Here is a 15,525-nt window from a genome sequence, read left to right as displayed (position 1 = left end):
TCAAGCCGTCTCGCGTGGGTGTGCCTGTGATGCGCAATGTGCATAAGTCCTATTTGTGCTTTTACAATACACTGTGACCTCACCGCTCAAAGTGCAACGCCGCTCGCTATTCGGTATAAGGAAGCCATTCTCGGAAACCACACAGGGACCAGCCCAACAGAGCCAGCGGTGTGTATATGTTGTGCATGCTCGTGTATTATTATTTTCCACTCGTGTTTCTCTTCTCGATCAACACTCCTCGAAGACCCTTCCCACGTGAGCTGTGTTTTTTGCCTCTCTCTTTTGCTCGCCGTGGACCCCGTGTTGGCTGGGCAGGAGCCGGTGCCCTTTCTTCACCCAGCTGCTCGTGTGCGCTGGAGCGTGCGAGTCACCCTCTGCCGTGCCGTGGCACCGGTTTATTAATGCCGTGCAAGGCTGCGATGGGCAGGCACTCAAACAAGGAAGTTCTCAGTTCCTGTCTGTTTTAAATATAAGTTTTGAAACAACATATTTCAGTAACTTCGTTTCGAAAGAAGTTCACGGTACGGCGACAAACCAGCAGCTTTCGTGCGTCAAAAAAGACATCGTCTCCATGTTATTGTTTGGGCGTTTAATTTCTGCTCAAGTAATTAATTGGCCATGGATGGTGTCCAGGGCCAAGTGAATTGTGTAATGGTGTTGTGACTGTACGCGACCTGCTGTACAAACTGCTTTGGGCTATTTTAAGGTGTGCCAATGTTTGGGAATTTTACATTGACAGTTTGGCTTACCGTGCGGTCATGTCATGTAGACGTTGTGTTTCTGTGTAATTGGGAAACATTTTCGTTTCCAGGGAAATGTTGAAAAGTGTGCAATTCTCCTTTTTCTCCTCTCCCTTGCAGCTGTGAACGGAGGCCGCTTGGTCCATTGGCCACAACCTCCGTCTAATGCTGTCCCGTACGAGAAGTTGGTATTGCGTTCGTTGCAGTATTTTCTTTCCAATTTACTCCAAAATCTTCAGTCTAGCAACCTTAAATCCACATTCAGTCCACACATTTTCAGTAGGCATCCTTTGCATTTGTAGCCTTTAACTATCGTCATTGCTTTTGGTGAAAGTCTGTTAAATGTCAACTGCATAGGATGTCGCCGTTGTGCTGCATCGCAGCTCTCTCTTGATGTACCGTGCGATGTTAAAAATGATGTCCGATGTTTCGCGACACATGCTGGGAGCTTCTTTAAGAAATGAACACTCTCCCAACACGTGAAGTGAAAACATCGGACTCCCTACCGAACATACGGTTCAAATTCATCGCAGAGCTGTCAAAAGTCTGTTTGATGGCATCCTTGTGTGGAATGACCCCACTATTATAATGTCAGTTTAACACGAAGGCTTTCGCGACAAATATCATCCAAAATACAGGTTTTTTTGGGTTAGATCGTGTAGCAAGGGGTTTGTCACGTAAACAGAACATGCCAATTCGGTACTAGTACAGCACAACGGTGTGTTGGAGAGCGAATCCACAACGTTTACGAGTACGACGTTTCACAGTATTGTTTAAATGAATGCCTATACAGGTCACCATACGTCAATGGGGATTACCTGTGAACAGACAATAACAGGCGCTGTGATTTTAGTGCACGTAAACGACAGGAGGTGCAAGAACAATGTACATGCATAATGTACGTTTATTACCATTTCCATAACCAAAACGGCAATGGATAACCCATAGTCATTTTCATGCATTCATTACTCCCTCCCCTCCTCCCACTTCGTTTGTAATTACTGGCGAAAAGTCGTACTCAGATTGTAAACGTTGTGGATTTGCTATCCAACACACCGCTGTGCTGTACTAATAAGGAATTGGCATATTCTGTTTACGTGACAAACCTTACTAATTGGGTGTGTCAGGTGGTGGCGGGTTTAACGACACATTTTTATTGATGCGATCTAACCCAAAAAACCTACATTATGTATTATAATGCCACTCTTCGCCAGATTGATTTTATTTCACAATTTAAATGCTTATATGGCCAGCTACACTGTGAACTAGGTCACAAACACGTAGTTATTTCTCTATTTCAGCTATCGCTTTAATAATTAAATTCAGCATTAACCCTCTCTTGCTCATTCTTGACTAATTATGTAAGGAGACTTTAACGCGTTTGTTGCAGGTAGAAGCTCCCACTCGCTGAAGCCATGGGCCAGAAGAGGACCAACGTCTCGTTGAGGCACCAGATGTCCTCGAGCCTTCGGGGTCGCCAGCTGACCCCCCAACCAGCCTCGACCAGAAGGGCCCTGCAGTTCAAGCTGGTTCTGCTGGGGCGCGAGCAGGTGGGCAAGTCGAGCCTGGTGGTGCGCTACGTCCTGGACCAGTTCACCGACAATCTCCAGAGCACCATTGGTGGTGAGTGCTGGCCGTGTGAATTCAGCGCATGTGTTTGTGTGTTGTGGGTTGCTGTGGAGATGGAGTCTGCCTCAATGGCCCGCGATCACAAATCCCTATTTAACTCCATCAAAAAAGTAACCTGCAGCGCCACACCTATTACCATCATTAGGGGGGGGAAATGGCGATCCAATCTCCGACCCCCAGGAACAGGTTTGCAGATTTGCTGAGCATTTCTGTGAAGTCCTGGGGGAGGGGAAATCCCTCGATATGGGAAACATCGTGGGACAAAGTGGGGATGACCCTGCGGAGGCTGCGGTGCCCCAAATATTTGAAAAAGTTACCCCCTGTGAGTGACTGGCTGAGGTGCCATCTGTTGAGGAAGTACTGAAGGCGATTCAGAGTCTGAGACCAGGAAAGGCACCGGGCAGAGATGATCTCCCAAGCGAAATACTGAGGGAGGGTGGCGTTTGTGCACAGACTGCCCTACATGACATCATAACAACAGCCTGGACGAGTTCCACAGGACTGGAAGGATGCCCTGGTGGTCCCCCTCTTTAAGAAGGGGGACCGCACATACTGTAACAACTACAGGGGCATCTCACTCCTCAGTGTGTCGGGAAAGGTCCTAGCAATAATTATTCAACATCGCCATGCTAGGCACGCTGAGGAAAGGCTTGCGGAGTCTCAATGTGGTTTCAGGAAAGGGCGGTCCTGCACGGATGCCATATTATCTGTCCGTCTGCTACAGCAGAGGTGTAGAGAATTCCAACAAGACCTACATCTCTGCTTTATTGACCTGGTCAAGGCCTATGATACCATCAGTAGGCCTGGGCTCTGGGTTGTTCTTCGTGCTTTCAGAGTCCCTGACCCTCTGCTCACGATCATTAAGGACTTTCATGAGCGGGCCCAGGTAAAACTACGTGGCCGGGAGTCGGAGCCATTCGCTGTACACCTTGGGGTGCGACAGGGATGTCCTCTTGCTCCCACATTATTTAACATCTATTTTGACCACGTCGTTCGTGAGGCCTTCAATAGCTGTACCGGAGGCATTTCCATCTGGTACAGATATAATTGGAGGCTGAGCGATGCCCGGGTGCGATCAAGGGATGGCTCCCTATTGCTCAACCATGTTATGTATTGGAGGCGCTGCTGCTAAACCTGGAGCTTACCACTAAGAGGTGGGGCCTTACCATCAGCCCCACCAAAACTAAGCACCTGCCAGGGTATTTTGTACCATTGGACACTCTACCCCCACAACTCCCAATTGGTGATGGCGCAGTTGTGGAGAGAGTGTAGAGATTCCCATATCTGGGCAGTGTGCTTATGACCGGCTCTGGTTTAACAGCAGAGGTCTCACTCCGAATCATTCGAGCGGCATTATCTTTTCATCGGTTGCTTAACGCTGTGAGGAAGCTACCTGGTCTGTCGTTCCGCACAAAGCTTCAGGTCTTCTCGGCCACAGTCATTCCCTCCCTTCTCTACGCTTGCGAAACGTGGACCCCCCTAATGGAACATCTTCGCCAGTTAGAAACATTTAGGCTGGCCTGCCTACGATCCATCCTGGGTTTAACCAGGCTGGATTGTGTGAGGAGCTCACAAATTCTTGAAAGATCTGGACAAAGTCCCATCGGTGAGCTCCTCCGGCAGGCAAGGCTGCGTTAGCTAGGCCATGTAGCCCGCATGCCACGTCACCGCATGCCTAAACAGCTTTTGTTCGGCCGGATCGAAGGGGCTAAACAGGCGCGGCACGGGCTAGTGAAGAGATGGAGTGATGTGGTACAGGAGGATGTGGAGCTGAGTGGACTTGCCGATGACTGGTACCAGTGGCGTCAAGATCGGCCTCTGTGGAGGAGGCTTGTGAAGGACGCTACTGGGCAGTTGGAGGCAGTCGCCCTCCAACAACAACGGAGGGCGGAGAAGCGACGCTCACAACAACGAGCGGAGCGCCGGGTGGCTAACGCACAGCAAGTTGGCACACTAGGGGCACAGGTGGTGCATCAGCCAATCATCTCAGTCAGTCGACCCGTGGCACCATCTGGGTCTGCCCCATGACCTCCTGCCAGCGGGCGTTCGACACTTCACGTGGCCTCAAGGTGCACATAGCCTGGCACAAGCATCGTGGTGATGTCACTGCCACTTAGTGGCGAATGGCGGTTGTTATTGTGTTGTGGGAGCGGTAGTGCAATGATTAGCGCATTGCGCTAGGAAACCGGCAACCCAAGTTCTATTCCCGCTTATGGCCAACACCAGTGACGATTATCTGAATCGGTCCTGGGCCTCATTTAAATCGACTGGGCCTCAAATGAGTACCTGATGCAATGTGTAAACATTGCCACTGTAGAGACAAAGGCAGTTGGGTGTGGTGCTGGCTACCCACCCCTCGTGTGCAATGCTAGCCTTCATAGGTGCTTGCTAACCCCACTTGCCTCAACAGTCTGTCAAGGCTATATGGGGGATATTTGTCTTTGTATCCCACCGAATCCACATTTTATGTTGAGCAATACCATAACAGTTATTGCACTGCACGATGAATTCAGCAACCCGAGTTTGTTTCCGGCCAATGACAAGGAGAGGAAGAAGAATAACAGCATGTATAGTACAGCTTTTCATCATAAAATATGAAGGCGCTTTACATCAATGACAATGGGGGTGGGGGGGAGAAGTGGCTTCTTGAAAGAGGAATAATGTTAAGCAGGACTTGAAGGTGCCAGCCAAACCAGACTCCCAAGGCTAAGATCAGTTGTGATTATCTGAACTAATCCTGGATATTCCCCAAGGCTGAGTTAGCCTTTGATGAGTGACTGGTTCGGTGCTTATACATCAGTTGGGGAGACAAAGGCGCCCAGTCGTGGTGCTCGAAGGCAGTGGTGGCACAGGCCTGTAATACTGCGGAGGTGAGGTTTGGCAGATCACACAAATGTCGAGAAACTCCGTTTCTGTGGGTATCAAGGTTGCCATGCCCTGGCGTGCTAGGAGATGGCAGTTCAAACAGTTGATTCATATATTTCCAGCTGTACGAGTATAGAGTGTTGCCCCACTAGTACGCATGGGTGTCCTTCCATATGTACGAACGCTTAATGTCTGAAAACATGAATATATAGAGGACTGCAGAGCTTGGCAGTTATTGGTACCGGCTCACCATCCGGCTGCTGACTTCCTGCTTGTCTATGGTTGCTCGCGCCTTTGCGTCATTCTCTTTCTTATAGAGTAAACGAAAATGGTGCATGTTTTAAGTCTAAATGTTGCTAGATAATAGCACTGGCACCAAAAGTGTGCTTTGGCTTTACGGGGGATCTTTGTATTTCTATACATGTACACCCGTGTTTATGAATGCAGTATGAATGTTGGCGAACCTGCTTGCAGAGCTGTTATATCAACAGAGGTCATTGAAGTAAAATCCGGTTTAGACATAAATTGCCACTAATGTTAGCTGTGGCTTGGAATAAAACTAGGTTAATAGCCCAGAACGCTAATCACAGTGCAACTGCTCCTCGCGATTAAATAAATAGGACCTTCAATTTGCAGTTCTGGTTAAGGACTGCCGTTAGACATGACCACTAATGCAATACTGTACTAGACTATGCATTTTTATATCATGATGTATCTGAGTTTATACCGTGTGTGTAATGAAGTGAAAGTGTTTGGAAATGAGATGGCAAAAAAATTGTCACATCCAAACTAAAGTATGTGTATAGACAGTGCGGGTGTGGAGACAGTGCGTGGGTGGAGACAGTGCGGGTGCAAGAAAAGTACGTGGCCTAGTGGTCACGAGGGGTAATTACAGGGGTGGACATTAACAGAGAGCGAGTTGTGAGAAGGGGGGGAACCATCTGGGAAGTTCGGGAACGGGCTAGAGAGTTCGAGAAAGGGGGCGTGGCCGGGGGTGGAGTGGGAATAAAAGTAGGCGAGAGTCGAGGTTCGGGACTGCCGTGGGATCGGGGTCGACTGTCTTCATGCCGTCGCTGTCTTCATACCGTCGCTGTCTTCAGACCGTCGCTGTCATCAGGCCGTCGCTGTCTTCGCATCGTCGCTACTTGCATGCCATCCCTGGCCCAAGTTATCTGTGCGTTATCCCTGTCCAAGCTATCAGTGTGTCATCCCTGACCAAGTTATCTGCGTGAAGCGCCCTAAATAATAAATAAAGAAACCTCTACAGTGCAAGTTGTCCGAGAGTCACTACATATGTAAGAATGTTTAAGATAAATAGACTAATTGTAATTTACAGCTCTTTGTCAAGACACAATTGGATGAAAGCATAACTCGCATGCATTATCGGTCATGGGGGATTCTTTCACCATTGTTTGTATGTATGTATGTTGAACTTCTTTGCACCGTAGGTAGCCAACCATGCTAATCGACTGGTTCAGATATTACTCGCCACAGATGCCAGCCATAGCCAGTATTCGATCTTTCGCCACCCAGTTCATAGCACAGTGTGTAAACTACTACACCACTACCCACACCCAAAAAGCCTAACATACATATATCGCACTTTGTCAATCCACTGCTAGATTAGGGCCAACCCACACCATGCGGGTCGTTAGGGTTTTTTGACCATACTTCACCACCAGGGGCAGTTTCTTCATTAGGGCGATTGGGCGACGCACCACCAATGTCATTCAACCACAGAGTCACGCTAGCCGTCACTGTGCCTCTGGATATAGTCCAATCAGCGTCATGCTACGTTCTGTGGAGTACCGCCTCTTTTTGGGCGATTTCCCTCCAGCTGAGAATCGCCCCGAGTGGTCCCATAGACTTACATTCAAAGATGTTTTTTTTCGAACGGGGGCGCTGCAATGCATTCTCTATGGCTTCCGGGAGGGCTCGCCCTAACGTGCTTACGTCATCATACGTGCTTACGTCATCATACGTAAGCACGTTTCATCCAACAATATAATTTGTCGCCACCTAGTGGAATCTTTAATAAAAGAAACTTGAGTGGTTTGTTTTAATAGTGAGTATAGAAACAAACAAGATGTATTGTAAGAGTCACTTTATTTTTCATTAATATTAAAGAAGTGAAGTTGCCTTTACATGCTTAAGCTGTTAATTTATCCATTGCATGGGTGGACCTTATCCTTATCACTCTGTAATAACAGCTATAGTGGGGCCGGCGTGATCACGGCATGTCATCAGGGGTGATTGGCCCAGCCATTGGGGCCCCAGCTAATGGGGATCCGGATAAGAGGCGTGATCCCGGGAGTGACAGGGAACCATCGAGAACGGTCGAGATTGCCCATGGAGGATTGGCTGGGGGGACCACGTGACGAAGGGATTAAGAGGGAGGAGAGAGGGATGATCGAGAGGAGACGGGGAACTGAACGGGGTGAGAGCCACGCGCGAACGGGGCTCCGGGTGCCACGTGCGCGGTGGGAGTTGTGGGAGTCTGCCGCTCTCCGTTGTCTGCCAGCAACGGAGCGTGTGGGAACAAGTGTACCGTGAAGTGAAAATAAAGAAGACCGATTCCGAATCCGTCTCCGGAGAATTATTACAAATCATCCAGACATTTGCCCCCCCTGAGAGATTTTGCAGGAGCCGCCACTGTTCACCACCCTGATCAGTGTGGGTAGGTTGGTGTGGGGGGAGCACAGACGTGAGAGCATAAAAGCACAGTACGAAAAAATATGCTTCTGCAATGTTTTCTGCTATCTACCATACAAAACCCTGCAGTTTCATCACCAAGGAGATAACTGGTTTGTTGACTGACAGGTCACGCATTAATGGGGTGAAATGTGAGTGCTCCCACCTTATCCAATAAACCAAAATACCCTCTGGAGGGGCTCTCTAGAGCTCCCTCTGGTGGGAGGCCCGTCTCCCAGCAGTGGCACGAGCGAGCATTCTCATGGGCTACACTTTAACCATCATAGATAACCGTATTTATCACTTAAAAGTTAAATGACACTGAGGATCGACGTCCACCTCCTCCACTTCCCCCTCCTCCTCTTCGGCCGCCTCTCGCCGGGCCCCCGCCAATCGGGTGATCGGCCCCCCCGCGCCAACGCCCTCTGTGAGGGACATATCTGAACGGCTGACTTACTACAGCCGAGGTTATCCTTGGCGGTATGAATATGCACACTCCCCCCCCCCCCCCCCGTGGATAAGCCATAATTCGCTGTGCAAACAGAGGTTAATGCTAGCGTAAAAGGAATGGCGGGGATAGGACTATGGGGCACGCCTCACCATTAACGCTATTTCTACTGTGTAAGTGCTGCGTAAAGCGCGCTGTGTAAACACGCACGCGAGCGCAAGCACGCGCAAACGACGGCGGCCGTATATCCTGCAGTACACGCGCCTCACGCGCACGCTCAAATCACTCACACCACCCCCACGCTGCAGTTCTGCGCTCGCGCTCACGCCGGGCACACCGTCTCTTCACTCAGACGTGCCACACACAGATCACAGACGCTACGCCGAGGTTCTGCCCCACACACACAGAAATCACGCTACACCGATATTCTGTAACTAGAGTGTATTAATGGCGCCAATACGCATTACCCGGAGGAGGAATATTTCGCGAGGAGAGCCTAGCGTAACTCTGCCCATGAACCCAGTTACTCAAACGTCCTACCACGTATCTTGAAACTAGACTCGCGGCGTCACACGGACGCTGAGAGAGTCGGAGAGAGAAGGACGAGAGAAGACTTGCCCATTCACTGTCTCGCAGGAGCACTCGCTGGCATCACATGGATGCTGTGAGTGGCTTGAAGAGGCAGGACGGCTGACAGGGAGTGGGTCGTGACGGCCCGGAGGTTTTAGACAACTGCCCCAATCGTCCCGGGGCTCCGACCTTTATACTCTCTCTGCCGCTCCGCCCACCCATTGTTCTCCCGTGCCCAGTAGTTCGCGTCTTAGGGTCTGCTCTTTATGCCTAATATTCCACCCTCCATCTTCCCCCCAATGTTGTGTAACTCAATGCGTTTGGCCCAGGGAACCTTTTCTTTTTGCGCCCGTACAATTTTAAGCCAATTTAGGGGCACCGCAATGTAACCTGTCCTGTGGGGGTCGGCCAATCTCCTGGCACCGGGAAACCGTGGGACTCTCCCCCTAGGGGCCCTTCGGATTAAAACCCGATGTGCCAGGCAACCCCTGCCAGGACACTACGTGGGTGCGCTGCGTGCGGGTATGTGTTAAGTGCGGGGGCCGGGAGGGAGTCGCTGCGCTTGCGGAGTTGCTCTGCGGTCGTGGCACCACAATACCATTGCCTTTTCCCCCATATTATAAATGCCATTAATTGTTTTATGTTTATAAATATAAAAATGCAAACGTTGTCAGTGGTTGTGTCCTCTCGTACACGGCATGGCAGCCGCCTTCCAGAGCCAGACGGTGTGTCTGGACTCAGCCCTCGTGAAGTTCGAGATCTGGGACACAGCCGGGCAGGAGAAGTACCACTGCCTGACGCCCATGTACTACCGCGGTGCACAGGCAGCCATCATTGTCTACGACATCACGGACGAGGTGAGTGTCCGCCTCTGGGGGGCATAGCTATCGTCGTGGTGATGCCGGGCGCTTGTGTGATGGTTGTCACAGCCTGCCTGGGTGGGCGGGGGGGTTAACCGCCCCTGCTTAAAGGCTCAATCTTCCCATCTAAATTCGAAGTCAAAGACAATTTCGGTGCAATGTTGAACACCAGCAATAGTTTTTTTTCTTCAGCCTTTCCTCATGTACAGAGGAGGCAAGGGACAGACAAGAATGCATAATAAGACAATAGCAGATCAGATCGATACCCATTCTGTTTAATTATAATTATGGGCGACGGGTGGCCAGTGCCAACAGGGCTTAACCCCCTCGAATCTATTAATATTGTTGCATTCAAACACAGCGAATACTGCAAAACCTCTGGAGGCCAGACTTGGTGAGACAGCACAAGATCATCAGCAGGAGAGCACGTGGCAGGCTGACACAAATGGTGAACGTCATGGACCAGCGATATCAGATCGTGCTCATTAAAAAACTAATGTGAAAGAGGAATGTTAAAGTTACATTTTCATGAATTATGGAGGAGATAAAAAAAGGAGTGGAATGACAAAATATGTATTTAATTATTAATAATTTAGATTATTCAGATGGTAGAGTGCCCAATGGTGTAGTTATTGAGCATGCAGGCAGTACAACTTTACCGAAGCCCACGGGTGGGCCAGAGAGGCCCAGACACGGGGCTACAACGAAAGGGGAAATTGGACGAGGAGGCCCCAATTGTATGTATGTTTGTTGAACTTCTTTAGCACCGTGCATCGCCAACCGTGCTAATCAGAGGTACGGGAAAACGTTATTCCTTACCCCGGGGTCAATTACTACACCAGGATCAATTACGCCACTGAGAATGGTGTAAAATGAGTTGTCCAATACATCCGGTGGGTGGTTCTTCAAAGATGATACCATTTTGATGAGGATAGATGTCAAGGTAGACTTATATTGTACCCATTTTAATATCCATACTTGAACTATCAAACTCACGTATCACTTTATCACCCTCCCCCTCCTTTTCACCTCTCACACCACCCTCTCTCCTCCCTTATACCCCACCGTGTATCATTCCAACGCCTCACTTCTCTGAACCAACTCTCCTCCTTAATAGGCATCGTACTGCTGCACCAATAATGATGCTTCAACTTCTTGGCTCATGCTGTGTTTATGTATTGGAATGAAAAACGCTTATTTTTATGAAAATGTATGCTCGCAGCTCGCGAATACTTTGGACTTGACCAATTCGAGCTTGGATAGTGCTTGAATGAGTAACCACCATACATAGTTTGTAAATATAGCTTGCAGGCCTATGTAGCAACATCCATTGTTGCACCGTACTTTGATGCTCCCACATCTATGCTCCCTATCTTTACCAGCCATCACTGACCAGTGTGGTGAAGTATGTTCAAATAACCTCTGACGACCAGCATGGCGTAGGGAGGCCCTCATCCAGCAATGGATTCGGGGGGGAGGGGCAGGGTCGGTGGAAGTATGGTTCCACGCATGTTGCCGATGCTGCAGGAATCTTTCTCGAGGGCCAAGGTGTGGGTGACGGAGCTCAAGAAGCAGGTGAACACGGCGGTGGTGATTGCTCTGACCGGGAACAAGACCGACCTGCATCTGCAGAGGCGAGTGCCGTGTGAGGTGGGTTCTATTTGTGGGGGAGGCGGTGGTGCCGTGGACTGACTGACTCTCCAACATAATTGGGGGGGGGGGAGGGGAAGCATGGGAGAAAAGGATGGGGATATGCAATGCAATGTGGATTTACATAGTGACGAAATGCAACCGCAAATAAAGTCACTGTACACAAAACAGTGGGCATGTTTACTTCTTATACAGTTACAAAGTAATATAGTCAGTCATAGCCAGAGCAACAAAGGAAAGTCTTGAGTCTACACTTGAACAGGGGCAGGTAGTGAACAGCACAGATGACCGGGGGAAAGGGAGCTTTATGGGGGGCGGGTGGGGAATAAATGTGGGGGTATAGCCAGGAATGAGGCAAAGTTGACACTGCACATTTTATAGGGAAAATAAGGACCATACCCACGATGTGGATGAACCAAAGTCAGCGGGAATGGACACAATTACAGCTCTATTGACGTGTTAAGGGCGTGGGCTCAATTCCTTGGCTCGGATCACAAGCGTTTTTTTTTGGAAATACTGTTTTCAACCGACGTAAACTATAGTACATTATTTAATGTGTTATGATGAATTATACCTGAATCAGTCTTGGGCCCGCCCTTCACCAACCCACACTAACCAGCGTGGTGAAGTATGGTCAAACAACCCCCATTGACTGACACGTTGTGGGGAGGCCTTAATCCGGCAGTGAATGGACAAATACTTGACTTTTTTGTATCGATAGTACACTTTTCATGTGTCTTATAATGCCGTATGCTTTAACAATAGATGTCATTTTAATAATGTATATTTTTATTGTTTAAATTAAGTCAATATGTTCTAGATTTGAAGTTTTCGTGACTGCAAGAATCCATACTCCTTGGTTTTTATTTCAGCAACTGTCTTCGCTGTGTTTATACTCTTAGGTTTTTTCGGTAAAGTCACGTAAAAAAAACCTAAGAGTATGAATCCTTGCAGTCACGAAAGCTTCAAATCTAGAATTCGCTGTGTTGTCCCCACCTGATGACGGACGCTTGTGTTGCTCCCGAAACGTCGTGATTTAATTTAGTTGTTTTTTCATTATGATTTTTACCTACGTGACTTTACCGAATAAAACCAAGGAGTAAGTCAATGTGCTTCATCCTCCTTTATAATGTAGATGGGGTGTGAAATCACGCGCATTGCCCCCCCCCCCCCCTAACTTCTCGTCTTGCCAAGTGTGGAGGCACAATAGCAGATTCAGAATCTTTAGACTGGAGGAAACCGATGAGCTCTCTTTGCCTATTGTTCTGCTGGTCGCCTGGCTGCCTCATCCATTGCCCGTCGTGTCGCCCCTCTCAGGACGCCAAGACTTACGCGAAAGAGAACAGACTCATGTTTTTTGAGACGTCAGCCAAGACAGGAAACAACGTAGAGGAGGTCTTCCTTACTTTAGGTGAGTACTTGGAGCTGACGTGCCACAAACTGGCTATGGAGTCATGGTATTAGTTTGTGTTTGTTTCATTCAATGTCTGTGGAATCGGTAGATCTGCTGAGACGATGTTGAGGCCAGGTGTTGTGTAAAGACTGCGTGATGGATGCAGACAGGGTGATTCTGTGGAGGATGTCGGTCTTGCAGCGACCTGCTCTTCGGCTGGCTTGCAACCAAACACAATTGTTGGCGCCAATTGTCGTCTCGGTCCCAGGTGGACCAACTCTCAATGTACCCGTGTCATTTACCTGTTGACAGCAGTGCAATGCTTGTGAAGATGTGAATCTGAGACATTGGATTTGACAATAAGATGAGTGTCTGTATTTTGAATGAGGATGAGCAGCAGTGTGAGAGCAATTCACTTTTAATTGACATGCTTGGTGTCTTGTGAGCTCGCATTATTTATGTTCTCCCGTAGCCAAGAAGCTGGCGGAGAACAGCGAGGGGACGGTCGTGAAAGCGCGAGCCGAGACCATTTGCATCGACCACCCTCCAGAGGGGGAGAACACGAGGAAGGCCTGTTGCGTATGAAGACGAAGCATTATCTGTTCCGCTTTGTACGTGGAACGCTGTACTTATACATTATCATTGTAAGACTCGTCTGGTATGCGCTGTCAGAATGTTTAGTAAGAATGCTATACAGCTCGCGATTTCTGTGGGGTGTTGTTGCTTTGCGGCTCGTACAGCCTCGAAACTCATGTGGCCAACACTGTGGGTGAATCTGGATGGACGAGTTCAGTTTTTCTTGTTGGCCCAGCCCTTAGAATACCCGTAACCCCTTCACAAAACCGGATGTTGATACAGGATCATCATTTACGGTTTCCAAAGGGTTGACGCATTTCGTCTTGACATAGAAAGCATAAATACAATTATCTGTAGAACAGGAAATTCCTCACAGATGCCTTTATAAAAAAAAGTGGTTGGAAAACATTAACATTAAAATAATACCATTCTAGCAGAACATATTTTTTTTTATTAACAGTGAAGTTCTTAATTACACAGATCAAGTCTTTGTTAACCACAGCTTAAAACATTTTTTCAGACAAAATGCATTTGTGCCAACATGGACATGTAAAATAGACTAATGGTAGGACTTGACACTGGCAGTTTGCACATACCAGCACCAGGTTCATGCTGGGCATTACCAAAGTTCTGTGACTTATCAAGTGGAGTTAAAAACGTACGCTAAATCTGCATTGCCCACAAGGGTATAGTGCTGTGCAATGGTGGTGCTGATCCATTGGGGGCCGAAATCAGAACGTTTCCCCTCCCCCGCTTTAGATTTCTAAAGTTCGTGGGATGACATAAGAGATATAGACAGGAGTTATAGATGTAGTGAAATTAGATAATTGTTGACAAAAATACGTCTCAGAAGAAAAATAGATGAGACCGATGCAGTGAAATGAGATATGTCCAAACTCCAGGTGGTGGTGGCTTTACAGGTTTGTAATCCAGCAGTGGAGGCAAAGGTTGATGGATCACACACAAATGTTGTGAAACTCCCGATAGGCGTTGAGGTGCCAAAACCCTGGCCAGCAGAAGGCCGTACAACAAGTGGTCTAACCTCCATCTGTGTAATGTCGTAGGTCTCTTCTTCTTCTCGAGGCTTGTGTGTGTGTGGCGTGTATCGCGCACACACTCAGTCGGAGACGAGGTAGTCGCAGGAGGCACCGTCCTTTTCTTTTATTGTGTTTACGCCACCAACTTCGGCCCCCTCTCTCACGACCACGCTGCCGTACAACCCGGCCCAGAGACGACCCTGTCCGCGTTGCACCGACGGCGTCGACCGAGACAGCCAACGACTGTCCAGTCGCGCAATGATCGTGCGACGACAACAGCGACGAAGAGACGAGTCCACTTCCAGAACCGACAGCCCAGGGCTCTCACTCTCCGCTGCTTTTATTCCCCTTGGCGCGGCTTAGCTCCGCCCTAGCCACGCCTCCCTTCTCGAACCCGCCACAGGGTTCCAGGGGCCTCTCCACGAGATCTACCGTGACCCTTGACCCAGTTCCTCCGCCCTGCCGACACACACACCGTGTATATGTTCAACGGCGTGTGCGCCAGAGGTCGCAAACGGGTTTTGATTCCTTACCCGTACCCGGCCGCACCAGGGTCGCAAACGGGTACCCGTACCTTACCCGATACCCGGCTACCCGTACCCGGCCGGGTATCGGGTAGGGTACCCGATTGCGACCTCTGGGATGAAGCCATGTTGCAGGCGCGGGTGGGTTGATTCTAGGAACTGGAATTGTGAAGAGTCAAGACGTTGGCAAATGAGTGACAAACGGTTACTCACCAGTGGACTCACGGCCTACCCGTACCCGGCCGCACCAGGGTCGCAAATGGGTACCCGTACCCAGTCGGGTACGGGTAGCCGGGTATCGGGTAGGGTACGGGTATCGGGTACCCGGTTGCGACCTCTGGTGTGCGCTAAGTGACCACCTGCAGTTGCAGCTGCTGTACAACAATCAGCGCCGAGTCACTACATCTGTATGGAGATCAGTGTTGCCCACTCGCGTGCTTGGTTTTTATTCGGGTGCTTCGGTTTCCCCCCACACATAAAAACACTCACGGATTGGGTGACGATATCTTAAAATAAAAAGCGAATGCAGGACATCTGATAAA

General features: G+C 49.1%; 1 protein-coding gene across 12 annotated transcripts; it reads left to right on the top strand.

Moving 5' to 3' along the window:
• The first annotated feature begins 78 nt into the window (after positions 1 to 78).
• On the top strand, positions 79 to 15,525 carry LOC144723291 (ras-related protein Rab-5C-like). Of its 12 annotated transcripts, none has more exons than XM_078601976.1 (7): positions 79 to 168; positions 861 to 915; positions 2,131 to 2,363; positions 9,649 to 9,800; positions 11,331 to 11,453; positions 12,771 to 12,864; positions 13,319 to 15,525. In XM_078601976.1, the coding sequence occupies exons 3-7, from the start codon at positions 2,156 to 2,158 to the stop codon at positions 13,429 to 13,431; spliced, it is 690 nt and encodes a 229-aa protein (XP_078458102.1). In that variant the 5' UTR covers positions 79 to 168; positions 861 to 915; positions 2,131 to 2,155; the 3' UTR covers positions 13,432 to 15,525. The 12 variants fall into 12 exon arrangements, with proteins under 12 accessions (XP_078458102.1, XP_078458044.1, XP_078458091.1 ...); XM_078601918.1 differs by having other exon boundaries at positions 861 to 924; positions 13,319 to 13,563; XM_078601965.1 differs by having other exon boundaries at positions 861 to 928; positions 13,319 to 13,563.

Source organism: Lampetra planeri, chromosome 1 (genome assembly GCF_965212315.1).
Source record: "Lampetra planeri chromosome 1, kcLamPlan1.2.h2, whole genome shotgun sequence".
NCBI classification, from domain to species: domain Eukaryota; kingdom Metazoa; phylum Chordata; class Hyperoartia; order Petromyzontiformes; family Petromyzontidae; genus Lampetra; species Lampetra planeri.
This window is presented reverse-complemented; position numbering and strand designations above follow the sequence as displayed.

Bases quoted from the DNA above. Each gene is read 5' to 3' on its own strand.
- LOC144723291 (XM_078601976.1), top strand. From the start codon at position 2,156: ATGGGCCAGAAGAGGACCAACGTCTCGTTGAGGCACCAGATGTCCTCG. The intron at 9,801-11,330 runs GTGAGTGTCCGC...CCGATGCTGCAG, and splicing joins TCTACGACATCACGGACGAG to GAATCTTTCTCGAGGGCCAA. The intron at 11,454-12,770 runs GTGGGTTCTATT...CGCCCCTCTCAG, and splicing joins AGAGGCGAGTGCCGTGTGAG to GACGCCAAGACTTACGCGAA.